The sequence below is a fragment of the Papaver somniferum genome, chromosome 7 (assembly GCF_003573695.1).
Source record: "Papaver somniferum cultivar HN1 chromosome 7, ASM357369v1, whole genome shotgun sequence".
NCBI lineage: Eukaryota > Viridiplantae > Streptophyta > Magnoliopsida > Ranunculales > Papaveraceae > Papaver > Papaver somniferum.
The window spans coordinates 29,454,323-29,472,147 of NC_039364.1; the positions used below are offsets into that span (position 1 = coordinate 29,454,323).

A 17,825-nucleotide genomic window follows, 5' to 3' on the forward strand; every position below is an offset into this window, starting at 1 on the left:
GAGTTTAATCTGTATTGTGACGTTATGGGGAGAAGACCAAATTTGGTCGCGCGTAAAACAATTTTACGCATGAAGACGGGCGGAAGTATTAGTTACGTTTCATTTCTGCGCGGAATTATAAATTACGTTTCAAACGGGCGTAAATATAAATCACGTCTGTTATCGAGCGTAAATATAAATTACGTTTCGTATGGGGCGGAATCTTAAATTCCGCCCGTTGATCAGTCGGATTTCAAATGACCGCTCGAAGAAACGTAAAAATAAATTCCGCCCGAGTTAAACACGGTCACACAGCACGTGTGAGATCAGACGGGCGTACATCTGGTGTCCGCGTGATGAATTGTACGGACCGACATCTGCTGAAGCATCATCTGGTGAAGCAGCTGGTGTTACTTTATCATTATTACCAGATGTGAAGCATCATTAACGACCTAAGCTCAAAGCAGCTTTAACATCTAACCTCCATGCAAAACCACCACCACTGTCGTTCATTTTCCAAACATCACAAGGTACAATCAACGAGTGCCTCTCCTTCTTACACGTATACTGTAATCTAACCCTACAAACAAACCCTTCACATCTCGACGGTAAAGATTCGTTATCTTTCGTTACCAACCACACCATTTCCGGTCTCTGTTCTCCGCCATAACCGAACCCATCTTGATTCACTAGTTTTCTGTACGCTTCGTTGGTCCATCTCACTCTATTCAAACTGTCAGATATGAATCCAGGACACGCGTCTTTCTCTAGATTAATCTTTTTTTCTTCGTCAGTTCTTCCTAAAAACCCTAACCCTATCTCTTGATCACCGAATGTTTCAGTTATACACTTCACAGTTACACATGATCCTACTGGTCTTACTGGCTGTGGAATCACAACCGTCCGATCTGTTGATGATGATGACGTTGATGTTGATAGTGCAGCAGAACCACCACCTGATCCGCCCGACCCTCCACTACTAGCTGGACTACTGCCGTTTTGGCTCCATGTTGCAGCAGGTACATAACTAGTCAGATGACTCAACGGTAGAAGTGATGATGGTGAAGATGATGCTTCACCAGTGGGTTTCTCTGGTAATAATGATAAAGTAACAACAGCTCATTGTACGGAATTTTGGTGTCCGCCCCAGAGAGGCGGAATTTTGGTGTCCGCCTGGCAACGCGCGGAATTCTGCTGTCCGTCTCATCAGGCGTAAATTTATGTTACGCCCGCAACAAACGTAAATTTAAATTCCGCCCCACCAACATACGTAAATTTGGTTTACGCCCGTTAACAAACGCAATTTAAGTTTACGCCTGACAACAAACGGATTTTAAATTTACGCCCGACTATATTAGGATTTGGGATTTAGTCGCGACTAAATATGGTCTGGGTTTTGATCGTGGGCTGGGTTTTGATCTTTACTCCGTCCCGCTGCGTTAGAAAATCAACCCAAATTTTTAGTCTTCCTCGCCCACTGTGGATGCTCTTACGGCCTTAAGTTTAGCGGATGAGTACCCCTTTCAGGTCAATTGCCAGCCAAACCCAGTTCTGTTGCCAAATGTAATGGTTTGACCCATACTAGTGTAGCAGCAGTCTTGGTTTTGTGTCAGAGACTACTGTCTTGTCGTGCCACTTGAGTTCTTCGCTATACGTACCGGACTGGCCCGCCTGCAATGTTTCGTTTAGCGAATGTACGACTACTAAACCCTTCTGGGATTTGACATCATTGTCCTCCAGTTCTATATGACTTGTAAAAAGGGGATACTAAATTTTTTGGGATACCAATCCAGAATGTCACTAGTTGTTTTACATGGATTGGTATTTCCTTGTATCAATTGTGCTTTTGTTCCTTTTTCATTCCTCCCGGGATCAATCCTTTAGATCTAAGATTAAAATAGATCTCACAAAGGAATACAATCCTCGGGGTTTAAAGCCCTGAAGAGGAGGACTACAAAAGAACCAGAAGACTACAGTTACAAATTGTATATCTCGTACACTTTTCCATCCCAACTAGCCACTAAATCATCAAAAAATAGACCCTTAAAACACTTGCGATGGGAGCCCCCATTGATACAATAAGGCTTTAACAGATATGTCAATCTCGGATTCTGGCTGGTCCATGTTGTGGAAGGTTCTTCATCCACAACGCCCACCACACTGCGTAAGGGAGGTAATTCCATATAAAGTTATGCAAGTCATTCGATAATCTTTTCTTCCACGACTTGATGCATCCTTCCGTTGATCATAGCAAACTGAATACCACAGAATTTCAGAAAATATCCCCACACTGCAGTAGAGAACTTACAATGAATGGGGACATGGTGAATCATTTCATCCTCCATACTACAAAGAACACACTGTTGCGAGGCCACCAGAACTCCTCTTCTTGCTAAATTATCCATAGTTGGAGTGGAATTCCAAAGAGTAGACCATAAGAAAAAAGAAACCTTTGTTGGCACAACTTCATTCCGTATTAATTTTGGATTGGTGAAGTCAGTTACATCATCGACTTGGTCCGCCAACTGAATCTCGTAGCACAATTTAGAGGAGAATGTACCTGAAGACAAGGGAAGCCAAGATCTGCTGTCTTCTTGTTCCTCTGTTAATTCTGGCTGCCAATATCCTCCAACATTTGAGTAACTTGCTGTACTTCCGAGTCATTTAGGCGTCGCTTGAAGTTTAAGTTCCAAGCAGAAGTAGAATTTGCCCACGAAACAGATTGATTGATTGTCACTTCTTTTGCTCTACTAAGCTTCCAAAGCTGAGGATATTCGTCTTTCAATGGAATCTGTGTGCACCAACTTTCATCCCCAAAACTTTTGCTCTTACCATTATTGACTGTGACGTGCGAGTTGTCTTGAATTAAAGACTTCAATTCCATGATTCCTTTCCACAATCCTGTACCTTGAACCGTTTTGGCATCTTTTGGGAGCCAGACTTCCGAATTACCCCCATATTTATCATGTACAAGCCTTCTCCATAAATGATTTTTTCACTCCTATATCTCCACACCCATTTCCCCAAAAGTGACTTATTAGTCTTCTTCACTTTCCTGATCCCTAATCCCCCATTTTGTTTTGTTCGACAAGCTTATAACTTTCTTTTCGGTTGTGTCACCCCACAAAAAATTTCTATACGTCTTTGCAGTTTTGTTAGCAACTGAGACAGGAATGGAGAACAAGGACAAAAAATAAATTGGAATACTTGCCAAAGTACTTTTGATGAGCACCAGTCTTCCTCCTCTTGAGATGTATTTCTTCTTCCACGGTGCTAATCTCTTTTCAAGTTTCTCCAAAATCGGATCCCAAATTTTAGTTTGACGAGCTTTAACACCGGGGCAAGCCTAGATAAGAGAAAGGAAGCTCCCCAAAGGCACAAGACAATATCTCTGCAGCTTGGTTTCCTAACTCCTTGTCAATATTTGCTAATGACCATAAGGCTACTTTTAGAAAGATTGACCTTCATCCCTGTGATTGCTTCGAAGCATAGAAGTATGATTTTCAATTGTTGAACCTCTTCCAAACTCGCATCCACAAATAATAACGTGTCGTCTGCAAATTGTAAGTGAGTAATACTCTCACCATTGGAACTAACTTGAAAACCTGAGATTAGTCCCTCGTCTTTCGCTTTTTCCAGCATCTTTGCCAAGATCTCAGCTACCAACAAAAATAAGAATGGAGATAAGGGGTCTCCCTGTCACAGCCCGTGAGAGCTTTTGAATTTTTCCGTTGAGATACCATTAACAAGAACTGAGAAGTGAGTTGAATTCAGACAACCCTTGATCCATCTTCTCCAAATCCCTCCAATTCCAAATCTTCCCAGCATGTAATCCGAGCAACCCCAATTGACTCTATCCTAAGCCTTTTCGATATCTATCTTACAAATAAACCCAGCCCTCCTCTGTTTCAATCTTGAATCAATGAGTTCATTTGCAATTAGAACACTGTCTAGAATCTGTTTGTCTTTAACAAAAGCTCCTTGACAATTAGATATCAGTTTCGGAATTACAACCTTTAGTCGGCTGGCCAAGATTTTTGTAATGATCTTGTACACCCCACCAATCAAGCTAATGGGTCCGAAGTCTTTGAAAGATGATGCCCCAACTTTCTTCGGAATTAAACATATGAAGGTGCAGTTCATTCTCCAATCTATTCTACCCACATTCTGAAATTCTTTCACTACTCTCATAATATCTTCTCTAATTATCCTCCATGTAGCCTTAAAAAACTCGTTAGTCATGCAAAATAGGAGCTTCCAGCACCCGCTTTTCCTGCAAAATAGGAGATTTGTTGACTGGAAGCTTGTTGATAACGCTTAAAACTTCATCCTGCAAAATAAGAGCTTCCAGCACCCGCTTTTCCTCTGATGAAATGGATGGGAACATCAAATGATCCACTTTTGGTCTCCATTGTTGGTCTTCTGTGTACAACTCAGAGAAGAAATTGCTTCTTCTTGAATATCTGCCGGAGCAACAAACTCTCGACCGTCCACCTCAATTCTGTGAATCCAATTAGCTCTCTTCCTGCCATTAGCAACAACATGGAAGTACGAAGTGTTTCTTTCTCCCTTCTCTATCCAGTTAATCTTGGCTCTAGATTCCATTTTTTGGTGAACAAGGTGAGAAACATCATTGTGCTTACCAATTAGGGAAATTCTTTCACTGAATTCCTGTTGAGAGAGTTGTTGAGTTTCTTCTTTTGAATCTAAAATCTCTATAGCTCTCTCAAACTCTGACAAACGAGATTCCACGCCAAAAAATTTATCCTTGCTCCAATTTTTCAAACTCTGAAGTTTCTTTGCAAAAATGAAGCTTGCAGAGCCTGAGAAGGTAAACATGTTCCACCAATAAGAAATTAAGTCGAAAAAGGATTCATCTTCCATCCAGTACTTCTCCACTCTAAATGGTGCTCTTGAAATTTTCTGAGGGCCGCATTGCAGAACGATGGGAGCGTGATCTGATGCCGCCTCTTGCTAGTCCAAGTGAATTTACCTCCGATAAGAGGGAGGTCGACCAGGTTCCCCTTGTTTATGAATCTGTTGAATTAATTTTTATCTTTTACTTTATTTGTTGGCTTTTTTCTTTCAAAGACAAAGCGAACACAGTTGAAGTCTCCACCGATAATCAAGGAAGATTCCATATGCATCTAGTATCCCATAGTTCTTCCCATAAAGGCTCTTTCTTTCCGTTTTCTGCTGGACCATAGACATTTGTTAACATCCACATAATCCCATTTGCTCTAGTTTTCAGAATTAATGTTATGGAACAAGGACCTTGCAGATCATCTATAAGCTCATGACTAGAATCATCCCACACCGTTAGTAAACCACCTGACCTTCCTTCAGCCGGATAGTGAATCCAATTAAAAGAATCAGAACCCCAAGAGTATCTAATGCTACTTGAAGAGATGGCATTTGTTTGTGTTTCCTGAAGTAAAAAATGAAATTTTCTCTTGCCTAACTAACCTTCTCATAACTTCAGCTCTCCCTTTCGCTTTGCATCCTCTTATGTTCCAGGAGACCATCTTACAATCCATTAGAACAATTCTCCCCACATTGAGATGGCTTTCTTCTACTTCAACCCAATGAAGTATCTGCTTGTTCACCATTCCAAACTATACGAATTTGCTCTTTTTCTGTTTTCTTTTCCTTTCTCGACTCCAACTTACAAGCCTCAGTCTCCCTAATTTCTACAGACCCCAGAACAGGTTCTTCTCTATCATTTGTATGCTCAAATGAAATTGAAAATGGTTGAGTGAGAACTTACAATCTTTTTGATAATTCCATCAGCTCTACCTTTTGCAGTTGCTCCCAAAGACAGAAACGCCTTCCTTAAAATTGATGAAAGATCATCCTCTATTGCAGTGGAGTCCGCAATGTTGACGTTCTCCAAATTCATAGCATCAGAATAGCAAGAATCGGGGACATGGTGGTGTCTGTTAATTTCTGATGCCCTAACATTGAAGATGGGGAGTTGATTTTGAACGGTTTTTTTGGGGACCATGGTTTTTTTTTTTGGGACCATGATTTTATTTTGGGTAAAGTCATTAGAAGTAATTCTAGGTCACCCCATATCTAGTTATTTATTTAATATCTAATCTACCCTCTTAATTAATTTTAGGTTATGATTAATGAATGATTTAGTTAAAAATAATTAGTGATTAAATTAAAAGATGGGTTTATCATTAGTTGAGTAGAATTGTCGAGAGAGTAGAGTTAGAGAAGATGAAGGACAAAAACATGGAAAATAATTTATTTTTTTTCCAATTCACTAAGTTTGAGTATTCAAATGATGAAAACTCATCTGATTCTTCATCCATCCTCTCCTAGAATATTTGTTAATCTTCAAAATGATCCGGATTTAAACTGGATTTTGAACAGTTCGGTTACTTTATATGAAGAACAAGTAACCGAACTCATCTGAAGTTGTAGTTCGGTTACTTTATATGAAGAACAAGTAACCGAACTCATCTAAAGTTGTAGTTCGGTTGCCCCGTGAGATGAACAAGTAACCAAACTCATCTGAAAGTGTAGTTCGGTTACTTGTTCCAAACACGTAGGTTACCGAACTCTCTAATAATTTCTAGGAGTTACAGCGTTAGGTTCGGTTGGTTCTCAACTAACCGAACTTTGGCGTACAAAGTTCGGTTGGTTCGCAAACTGCATGCACTTTTGATCTAACCGAACTTTACGTAATATAAGAGTATATAAGTTTACAAAGTTCGGTTCTTTCACAGACTTGAACCTAACAGCTAACCAACCGAACTCTGAGTTCGGTTTCTGCGATAAAATTGTGAAGTTACCGAACTTAAAAAACAAAAAAAATGTGAAGTTCCAGCGTCTATTGGCTAAGTTCGGTTACTTTGCAGTTTTAAATTTTTTTGCGAAAAAACTGAACTCTATTGGCTAATTTCGGTTATTTTGGAACTCAACATAGTGGCCACAACGACACATTCGATTAGACTGGGTTTGTTTTTTTTTCGATTCTAAGGGTGGAGTTCGGTTACTTTGTAATTTTAAATTTTTGCGAAACAACTGAACAGAGAGTTTGGTGACTTAGTTTTAAATCCAATAGAACCGAATTGTTCTTCGTGTTCTTCATTTTCAAGAAGTTCGGTTAGTAAACTAGGATTTTTTGGAAAAATCGACCTAACCGAACATGGCTCTTAACTCCTATTAAAACCCTATTTTGATGATTTCTATTCGATTGAAGCAATCAAAATCAAATTAAAGCGAAGGGTTTGTTGGAAAATACCTCCGGAGTGGTCCCATGGCAGAATCAGGTTGCGGCTGGCGTCTTTTATACTCGATAAAATTATTATGTAACGGAACTTAATTGTGATTGCATTGATGTTGTTACATTTCTTAAATAGGCGGTGGTGGTGGTGGTGGGAGGAGGTGGTGGTGGTAATCGGTGGTTGGTGGTGGTGATAATCGGAGGTGGTGGTGGTGGTAATCGGCAGTGGTGGGCGGTGGTGGTGGGAGGAGATGGTGATTATATATATAGGTGGTTATTAGGCTGGTTTTAAATTAAATTAGATTAAGGATAGGTTAGTCATTTCAACATTTTAGGACACCCCTTATCACTATAGGGAAGGTGGCCTAATAAAATCATGGCCATCTCAAAAAAAACCATGGTCCCTAAAAAAATCATTCTTGATTTTCCTCTTCTAGCATATACGAGCAAATCCGGGTTTTTGGATTCCATTTCATAGAGTTGAGGCCCATTATCTATCACGTTTACCTCAGGTGAGAGACTCATCTGAATAACATCATGGGGGAATCGTTTAGATCATAATGGCCACTTCAACTGGATGTCATTTTTGTTGCAAGTTGCAGAGCAATATGCCTGTAGATCTTGTTTTTGTAACGAATATACTTACGTTAAACTAAAAATAAGAAGACTATTGTTGGAGGGTCACATTCCATTAGAGGGGCGTCACCTAATAGGATAAAAACGGGTCACTCATAAGTAATATCAAAAACCCCTTATCTCAAATAATTTTGTGATGACTAAACAACCCTTATTTAGTTAATTTTAATTTAATTTAATTAGATAAAAATTAAACAGGCCGAGGGTTATAACCCCAAAAGGGTTATAACCATCCACAAAAAACCCATCCAAACAAAAGTGATACAAAAATCACAAATATCATAAACTGTCTAAACTACCCTCCCCTAATTCAACCCAAAAGAAACTGAGAAAAAAAACGACCCACTAATTTATTACAACCTGCGTAACGGACAAAATTTCTTAAAACCTCCGCTCCTCTGTAACTCCTTCAAAAACCAACCCAGAAATCTCGGATCTGCTCATCCCTAAGCCAAAATCGTTCAAAATCAATCTGTATTCGTCATCATCTTCTCGATTTTACCTTTTCCTTTTATTCCATGGTTGCGTACTTCAACCACTGCTACAAAATCTAACCTAATTTTTCAACCCCAAATGGCGAAGAAACAAAATCAACAGGAGAAAAAGAAAGATGAAAAGCTAAAGAAAATAGCGAAACCATCTCCTAAAGGTAAGAAATCAATTTTGCTTTCAAGTTGATTTCGAGTTTGAATTCAAAAGATTATTGGGTTTCATTTGATTTCTGGGTTGGTTTTCTGTTTGCTTTTAGGTTTCATTTCTTAGGTTAGGTTCTATTTTCATTTGGTTACATCGTTTCTTAGGTTTAGGTTTCAGTTTGTTTGATGTAACCAAATGAAAACAGATTTCAATTGTTTGTATATTTGATGCAACCATATATTTTTTTTTTCTATTTGATGAAACTATATTTCATTTGTTGTTTATTTGATGAAACCAAAGTATAATCTGCTTTTTTTGAAACCATTCTGGGTTTCATCATTTTACAACCAATTGGTAAATTGGTTCCACCAATTGTTAATCTGTTACATCATAATAATATGGTCTTTTTGATGAAACCATTTTTGGTTTCATCACTTTTCATTTGTTAGGTTTAGGTTTGCAAGAATGATGTAACAGATTTGCGATGAAACCAGATTTCATTTTCTATTTCTTGATGAAACCCAAAATTGGTTTCATCATTTTTAGTTATTAGTTTACTTCTAGAGTTGTTATTGGTTGTTGATTTGAATTCAAACTGTGGAGATTGGCGCTATGTTACGTAATCTTATGGTTTCATACCAGTTTCAATTATGCTTATGGTTTCATCATTACAAGTGTATGTCTTATGGTTTCATCGTTATTATTTATTATTCTCTTATGGTTTAATTTTGGTTTCACAATAGGTAAAAAAAGAGATACGAAACCATACAGGTTCTCATTGCATCATTTGTGCGAGCTAGCAGTGAAAATTAAGGCGTTGACAAAAAACAAGCAACTGCATTTGAAAGCTCTTAAATCATGTCCTTTCTGGCGTTTCTTTGAGCCGTTCTATGATGGCGTAATGAACAAAGATGAGCTCATCAAAAAGACAAAAGCAGTAATAATGTTTTTAAGTACAATTGAAAACAGACTTGATGGTAAGCTCCCGTATTGTTTCAAATTAGCAAGATCAAGGAAAATGACTTTGCGGACAATTCCTGAACATTTTGCTGTGAATTTTGGTTTCCAAATGGTGAATTATGTAGAAGCAGACGACATTGATGAAGATCTGGTTAAAAAGGTTAACGTCTTTGTGGCTATTATTTTGGTGGAAATAAAAAGACGAAAAAAACCGATATTGAAAAGCGTATGCTGGAAGCCGCAAAGGATGAAACCAGAGCGGATGAATTTGTCAAGTTTTTCGTAATGTTTCTGTTGGTTTCAGTATTTGTCCCTAACAAATGTAGGAAGACTCTCGCAGCAAAGTACTTGTATATGGTGTTTGATATGAACAAGGTGTGCTGGCCGGAAGTCTTCCATGACTATGTACTTGATTCGATAATGACAAACAGAACAGACCTAGAAAATGTTGTTGGTTGCGTAATATACCCTCTGGTAAGTAAAGATTTGTTCTTTTTTTCATAAGTTAAGTATTTTTTTTTAATATTGGTTGTTGATTAATAAGCGACTTGTTTTTGATGATTAATTTGAATATTGGTTGTTTTTTTTTTGCAGTATTGGTTGGCAGAGATGACAAAGATCGCAAAAAGAAAGGATGGGCTAGACAAGTATCCGAGGTTTGCTAGATGGAACCTTAGCAACATCTACCAACAAGTATTGTCTAACTTCGAGAATCTTGAAGAAAAAATAGAACTTTGGTCTAAGGTAAATATTTACTTAGAAGATTTACTTTTCTGATGGAACCAATTTTGGTTTCATCAAAATTCTAGCTGAATTTTTGTTTCTTAGATAACTTCGAGGGTTTTATTTGATATTTTTGTTAGACAATATTCGAAATCTTCGAGGGTTTTATTAGATTATTGCTATGAGTTGTTACCATTACTTGTTACCATTAAAAATGCTATGCTTGGTATGTCATCTGTTTTATTTTAAACGAATTTTGGTAAATATTTTCTTGTTCAGATTTACTTTTTTGATGAAACCAGTTTTGGATTCATCAAATTTTTTAGCTGAAACCAATTTTTCTTGTGTATTGCAGGAAAATATTGGTCACCGAAAGGGATCATTCTTGCTTCAGTATGACGAATCAGAAATGCGCTTGGCTGATCCCGTAGATGAAGTGGAAATTGTTGTGCCAGATGAAGAAAATGAAGTGCCGGTTAAAGTGCAAGATGAAGAAAATGAAGTGCAGGTTGAAGTGCTAGTTGAAGAAAATGTTGGTGCTAGCAGTGAAGCTAACTCCTTCAAAGCCAAATACCAATTTGCGCGAGCATTGATTGAAAAGCTTAGGACCAATGCTACATATGTTCTTTCTGAAGAAGAAGAATCACTGCTGGAAAAATATGATGCCGAGGACAGGGAACAACAACTGGTACAAAGATAGATTTGATTTTTCTTAGTAACAATTGAATTACTCGCATATGATTACAATTTTTCTTATACATTTCATCATTTTTTTGATGAAACCGGATTTGGTTGCATCATTCTTTTGATGGAACCAGATTTGGTTTCATCATTTCAAGTTAATGTTTGTTTGATGAATTGGCCAGTTCTTTTTATTCTTTCAGAAGTTTTAGATTTTTACAACATTAGGTTTTGACACGGGAAGATGAAAAATAAAATGACTTAGGTATCTTAATATTGCAGGTGATAACAAGGGATGTTAACATGATAGATCAACAAGAATCTGAACAAGAGCAGGTCATATCTTCTTCGTCGAAGACAGTCACCGATGATGAACAAGAAGGAGATGGTACTGAGTTGACTCCAAATACTATCGAGGATATCAAGGTGGCCGAGCGGGTTGAATCTGAAATGGAGAAAGCTACTTCATCGAAGTCAGTCACCGAGGAAGAACAAGAAGGAGATGGTACTGAGTTGACTCCGAATACTATCGAGGACATCAAGGTGGCAGAGCAGGTTGAATCTGAAATGAGCAAAGCTTCTTCATCGATGCCAGTCACCAATGATGAACAAGAAGGAGAGGATACTGAGTTGACTCCAAATACCGTTGAGGATATCAAGGTGGCAGAGCGAGTGGAATCTGAAATGAAGAAAGCTTCTTCGTCGAAGCAAATTATTGAACAAGAAGAAAACGAAACTCAATTTGTAATTGATGAAGATGTTATCAGGAAAATGGAATCCGAATACAATAAGAAAGTTTGTTCGTCGTCAAAGCCAAATGTTGGAAGCGTATACTACTACTCAGCTGTAAAGATGGCGAAGGATTTACTTGAGTTAGAAAATGAACAACCTGGATTTGATTTAGGACTGTCGCAGCGTGACAGTCAAGAGAAAGGACAGGGAGAACTCAGTGCTGCACAAAGGATGAGTAACATGGTTACAAGAATGAGGGAAGACAGAAGGAATTTGGTTCCACCTATCAGAATGCAGGATTACAACACCAGTGTGAAAAAAAAGAAGAAAGGTTACAGCTCGTAAGTGCAAGGAGAAGAAGGAGGTGCAAAAAGAACAAGGGGTGAAGTTGAAACCAGTTGATAACTTGAAGATCTTGAAGACACTCAACTGGAAAGAGAAACCCCCCGTGACCACTTTTTTCAGAAATAACAATGAAAGGTAAGTGGGAAATAACTGATGAAACCAAGACTGGTTTCATCAAAATTTTATTCCAAGTTATGCATTGTTTCTCCTTTTTTTATCCATCATTGATTAGCTTTTAAAAAAATAAAATTAACAGGTCAACGGCGTGGGAGCATTTAAATCTTCAATTATATATATCGGGGAAGATGATGGATAATTTGATGAGAAAGGGTGACGTCGCAGGAGACATCATAGAGTTCTACATTTTGAAGCTGCAAAACAACATCAAAAAAAATGAGTTGAAACAAGATGGCTCTCCAAAGTACCAGAGATCTGTGTTTCTAAGCACATTTGCCTATGTAAGTTTACTCTGAAATTCTTTAATGTAAAATTTTTGGCATAAAAAATAGTTGTGGAAAACAAAAAATGATGTTGTTTATATGGTTAATTTTGATGGAACCAAGTTTGGTTTCATCAAACATGCATGTCTGTAACTAATTAAGGAGCTGTTATCTGGTATTTTGTTTCAGACATGTGGAAAGAAATGTGGTGCTGTAATAGAAGGCTTCATCGACAAAATGGATTATAACGTGCGGTTTTTGTTCGTTCCGTTGCTGACATCACTTGGAGATGTAAACCATTGGACATTGCTTTCTTTTGATTTTGAAACCGGGGAATTTTATCCCTACAACTCCTTGGATTCCACGGGATAGGAATGCAGAAAAAATGTTGAAAGCATGAAACAACGTATAGTATTACCATTTGCACAGCACGACGCAAAGCTCCCCTGTGATCAGCAGGCAAGTCAGCCAACAACATACTCTTTGCACAACCCTACATGTTGTGAACAAACGGGTTAAGTTATGTTTGGAAGTTTATAGTTCACATATGCATATGCTTGAAATCATTACATCACTTGTAACCGAATGCTTTACATATAGCTACTAATATCAGAACACTCTCATCCAGTCACTTTGTAACAATTGAGACATTGTTTTGTTTTTTTCAGGAACGATTGTGGCCTGCATGTTTGCTATTACATGAAGAGCCTCTTGAAAGGAAACATGTCTACAGATGATATACGAGAAAAGGTGCATAATATGAGACCAAAGTTGGCGTTGAAGATACTCCTTGACAATATAGAATAATACTTGCATGTCGTGCCCGTCCTATTGAACATTCAGTTTTAGTTAAAGTTTAAATTACTTTGAAATGGTTATTGTAATGATGATACTCCTTGACATACAGTTCTTCTTGCAAATTCAAGTTTTAGTTGAAGTTTAAAGTACTTGTGAAATGGTTACAATTTATATAAAAAACGATTTCGTGCTATTTCAGTTGTATTTCCTTAAAAGCTTATGTCTACAGAAATATGATGTCTCATTTTTATAAAACACTATCCATAAATGACGTGTCATATATTTGTGGCACCAATAAACAGTAGACAAAACATCATCTACTGTGTTGTCAAAAAATATAGAAGAAAAAGTGATAGTAAAACAATGGTTCCTCCAAAATATGATGAAACCCTTTCTAGTTTCATCAAAAAAATGATGAAACCTAATTCGGTTACACCAAACTATAAAGGCCTGTAAAAATTCTGAAAAACTTAAACTTAATCAAACTTATTATTCTTAGACAAATTATAAAATGAAAACACCTGCAGCACATTAACTTCTAAAACAAAAATCTGAAATACTAGATGAAACACATATTGTAGTCTAGCAAACAAAACTAAGAGTGAAATTTGATGACTTGTAGTCGAAATGACTACAAGTTCTCATGAAATATGACGAGAAGGGCATGTCCTTTTATTATGGGTGGTCAAAACCTTGCAGGAACCACAGGTTCTCATCTTCTTATTGGGAACTGAACCTGTATTAGGAATTTTCTTCTTCTTCGATGGACGTCCTGGCTGTGGTCCATTATTCGGACCAAAAACCATCGATTTCGGCGACACTGTCACGGGCTTTTCGACTGTGGGAACAGGATTGATTGCATGTTTATACGATTCTCGGTAGAACTTTACTGTAAAGTAGTGCTCAACATACTTGGAAGGATCTTCTCCATTCACCATGATGCAACGGACAACATGGGCACATGGGAAACCGCCAATACGCCAATGGTTGCAAGAACATGTTCTTCTTTTAAAATCGACAGTCTGTGTTAATGAAGCATGAACTTCAAACACATATTCCGACGACTTGGTGACTGGGTAGTTGCATCCATGCATCTTGTTATCGTGGAGCAGAGCTTCATATTCTGGACATAGAGTTTGACGCCATTTCATTAAGTTAGCAGAGTCCTCGCGACGTTTACACATTTGGTCCATTAGCTTCACCCTGATCTCATCAACCATGATGGCTATAGGCTTCTCTCTCTCTTCAACGACCGAACCATTGAAACTCTCAACAATATTTGAACACAACCTACCATATCGTCGACCCTTGAAGAAAAAAATCGCCCATTTATCAAAAGGAGCTCTACTTAGATAGTCTTGTAACTTCTGATTTTCAACCTCCCTCAACTTATCCCAATTCTCTGTAAATTCTTTATGATTAGAAGCATACACACATTTCTTAAACAGTCCCAATACATATTTGTTATAAACTTTGCAACTCTTTAGTAAGCATGTATTGATATTGCATTCCATATGCCAGTAGCACCAACCATGAAAAGCCTCAGGAAAAACAATAGGAATTTGAGTTACCAATCCAATACCTCGATCACTCACAAAAGTAAGCTTTGGTCGCAAAGGAGAAAGGACTTTCTTCAAATTATCCAAAAACCATTTCCAGTTCGCTTCATTCTCCGATGAAACCCCACCATAAGGAAGAGGGAAGATTTCTGTAACATGAACAGAAAGCATAACACAAGCATAAGATGCGATGAAAACCAAACATAAAAAATAATGAAACCAACATAAAAAAATGATGAAACCAACATAAGAAAATGATAAAAACCTTACCATCATTTCCGGTTAGACCTGTTGCTGCCATCATATGACCAAGGTACTTGCTTTTCAAGTGAGCCGCATCAACGAATAATACAGGACGACATAAATTGAATCCACGACTACAAGCTGCAAACCTGATAAACATCCTCTGAAATTTATGGATCCCTTCTTCAACTTCCAAAACCACGTGAGAACCAGGATTGGTTTCAATCAACTTGTTTTTATACCAGTTCAAGAACATAAAAGATTTCTCGTTCTCTCCCGATGAAGTATTCAGTGCATGCTTCTTCCCTGCGTATGCATAATAACGACTAATGTCAAAGACGAAGTCTCTCGTAAAAGATTCCATAATATGCTTAGTTTTCTTATTAGGATCCTGTTTAATTTCATCAATAATCAAGCTACTAACTAGTTTCTTCGATATCCGTGGCATGTTAACAAATCCACCAACACAAGTATGCTGATTATTTAGTTCCTTGATAATAAAAGGACTTCCTACAATACCATCAACAGACACAACATATAAATGCCAGTCACATTTCTCCTCTTTGTTCTTATTAGCACAACGTGCACCAATCCTCAACTTCTCATTCATATATACCGTGTATTCATAACCATCTGCTGCGTGATACTTCTGTAAATCACAACGAACTTGTTCAACACCTCCCGGAAACAACTGTTCAACTCCTTGAAAAAGATGTAACCAGTGAGCAGACTTCAACGGTTCCTTAATTTTATCTGGAACATCATAATCAATCCGTGGCTTCTCAAAAGGTATAATTCCAGAACTCTGTGGCTGGTCATCAAAAGCTATAATTCCTGAACTTATTAAACCAGAACTCTCAGCTTTGTGACTTACGTGTAACTCCATAATCCCTTCTTTATTATAAAGACTAAATAGAGCCAAACATTGAAGATCAAAATCAGAATGAATGACCTTTTGCTGATCATCAACCATGTGAAAAATTTCCATAGAAGGAGGAGATAATTCACACCAACTTGATCATATACTAGTCTTCAAATTAGCAAAAGACTCTTGGAGGCCAATACGAAAAGTTAAACAATCTTGTTTGTGACATACAAGTGCGAGAACAGAATCCATAATCTACAGAACAAAATGATGAAACCAAAAACAGTTTCACCAGATGTGAATATCAACAACAAAAAAACAAAATTGAAAAACAGTTCCAAAGAGATGGAATCCTTCATAAGAACATCAACACAAACATAAAAAATCATATGCTAACATCAATTAAGTTTATTTGACAAGAGTGACTAGCAAATTCACAAAAAAAAATAAAAAATCAACACAAAAAATAGAATTGAATACCTGAAAAGTTGATTGATTCCTTGAAGACGAAGATTAATATGAAGACAAAGATGATCAACACGAAGTTGATTGATTGTTCAGCTGGATTCTTCAATTCGAGATTCCATTTCAACTTGAAAAGCGGAAATATGATTTCAGCTAAACTGAATTGCAACCAGATCTCGAATAACGAATTGGATTATTCTCTTCTTCGAACAACTACGTTTATCTTCTCTTCTTCGAACAACTGAATTGGATTCTTCTACGTATCTCGAATAAACAGATCTCAAAACTTGTAGCTTATCTTCGGGTTCTTCAATCAAATAAACCTAAAATTGCTCTCTCAATTTTTGAATTGAAATTGGGAGAAGACGATGACGAATCTTTGAATTGAAATGAAAAGAACGAAGAAAACTAGGAAAGAAGAATCACACTTTTTCTGAATCTGATTTGTTCGGTTCAGAGAGAAAAAAAATCGTTTTTACTTTTTTGTTTCCGTCAAACTTTCCTTTGAAAGTATTTTTATATGCGGAAGGTTAATTTTGGAATTTAGAAATCAAATAAAAACTGAATTTTAAAATTTTTATTTGAACTGGGGTTTTTGTCCCAGTTTTGTTTGAAACGGTTTTTATTTGTTAAAAATAATATGACCGGTTTTTTCTTATCACTAGTTTGTTCACCTAGGGGTTTTCTCACTAGTTTTGAAAATCAAATTAATGAATTTTGTTGTATACTTGGTGAATTCTGGGACAAAGTTTTTGTGGGAAGAAAAACTGGCCGTAAAATAAACTTCTACGGTTGAAAATAATCCAAATCTAGACGTAAAATCACTTCTACGGTTGGAAATATTCCAAACCTGGACGTAAAATCACTTCTACGGTTGGAAATATTCCAAACCTGGACGTAAAATCACTTCTACGGTTGGAATTAAAAGGAACCTGGACGTAAAATGAGCTTCTACGGTTGGAACTAATTCAAACATGGGCAAATAAAATTCTACGGTTGGAATTAATCCAAAGCTGGACGTAAAATCACTTCTACGGTTGGAAATAATCCAAACCTGGACGTAAAATCACTTCTACGGTTGGAATTAAAAGAAAACTGGACGTAAAATCGGATTCTACGGCTGGAATTAAAAGAAACCTGGACGTAAAATGAGCTTCTACGGTTGGAAGTAATCCAAACTTGAACGTAAAATTACATGCAAATAAAATTCTACGGTTGGAATTAATCCAAACCTGGACGTAAAATCACTTCTAATTAAAGGATAATCTAGACATTTTGTATATGTGTTAGGATATCTCCTAACCACTTTTATGGACATTAAGAATCCAAGTGAAGCCCCTCTATTGAAGTGTGACGCTCAATAATAGCCTTCAAAAATAACCATTTGTAAAGTAACAGAGTTCATATTTGTTAGAAGTAGAAACTTGTATTCACCAGGCTCTTCAAGATTTCAAACTTTTTGATACCTAATTAACATTATATTAGCCATTGGCCCATTGCAGTAAATGAAAATTCGTCATCTCGGG

The 17,825-nt window shown here is 37.2% G+C and overlaps 2 protein-coding genes across 2 annotated transcripts; both read right to left on the reverse strand.

Moving 5' to 3' along the window:
• Positions 1–423: 423 nt before the first annotated feature.
• Positions 424–2,384, reverse strand: LOC113294451. Its single transcript, XM_026542843.1, has 2 exons — positions 2,243–2,384; positions 424–1,070 (listed from the first exon to the last, which is right to left on the reverse strand). Exons 1-2 carry the CDS (start codon positions 2,382–2,384, stop codon positions 424–426), a joined length of 789 nt encoding a protein of 262 aa, XP_026398628.1.
• A 632-nt stretch (positions 2,385–3,016) lies between these two features.
• Positions 3,017–4,221, reverse strand: LOC113294452. The gene is made up of 3 exons (XM_026542844.1): positions 3,864–4,221; positions 3,442–3,638; positions 3,017–3,325 (listed from the first exon to the last, which is right to left on the reverse strand). Exons 1-3 carry the CDS (start codon positions 4,219–4,221, stop codon positions 3,017–3,019), a joined length of 864 nt encoding a protein of 287 aa, XP_026398629.1.
• Positions 4,222–17,825: the final 13,604 nt, after the last annotated feature.

What these genes read in the sequence shown, in the direction of transcription:
- LOC113294451 (XM_026542843.1), bottom strand. Translation starts at nt 2,384, where the DNA reads ATGGATAATTTAGCAAGAAGAGGAGTTCTGGTGGCCTCGCAACAGTGT. An exon ending in ATATTTTCTGAAATTCTGTG is followed by an intron (nt 1,071 to 2,242) that starts GTATTCAGTTTG and finishes CATTATTACCAG; the next exon opens with AGAAACCCACTGGTGAAGCA.
- LOC113294452 (XM_026542844.1), bottom strand. Translation starts at nt 4,221, where the DNA reads ATGACTAACGAGTTTTTTAAGGCTACATGGAGGATAATTAGAGAAGAT. An exon ending in GAGGAGGGCTGGGTTTATTT is followed by an intron (nt 3,639 to 3,863) that starts GTAAGATAGATA and finishes TTTTGTTGGTAG; the next exon opens with CTGAGATCTTGGCAAAGATG. An exon ending in AAGCAATCACAGGGATGAAG is followed by an intron (nt 3,326 to 3,441) that starts GTCAATCTTTCT and finishes TCTCTTATCTAG; the next exon opens with GCTTGCCCCGGTGTTAAAGC.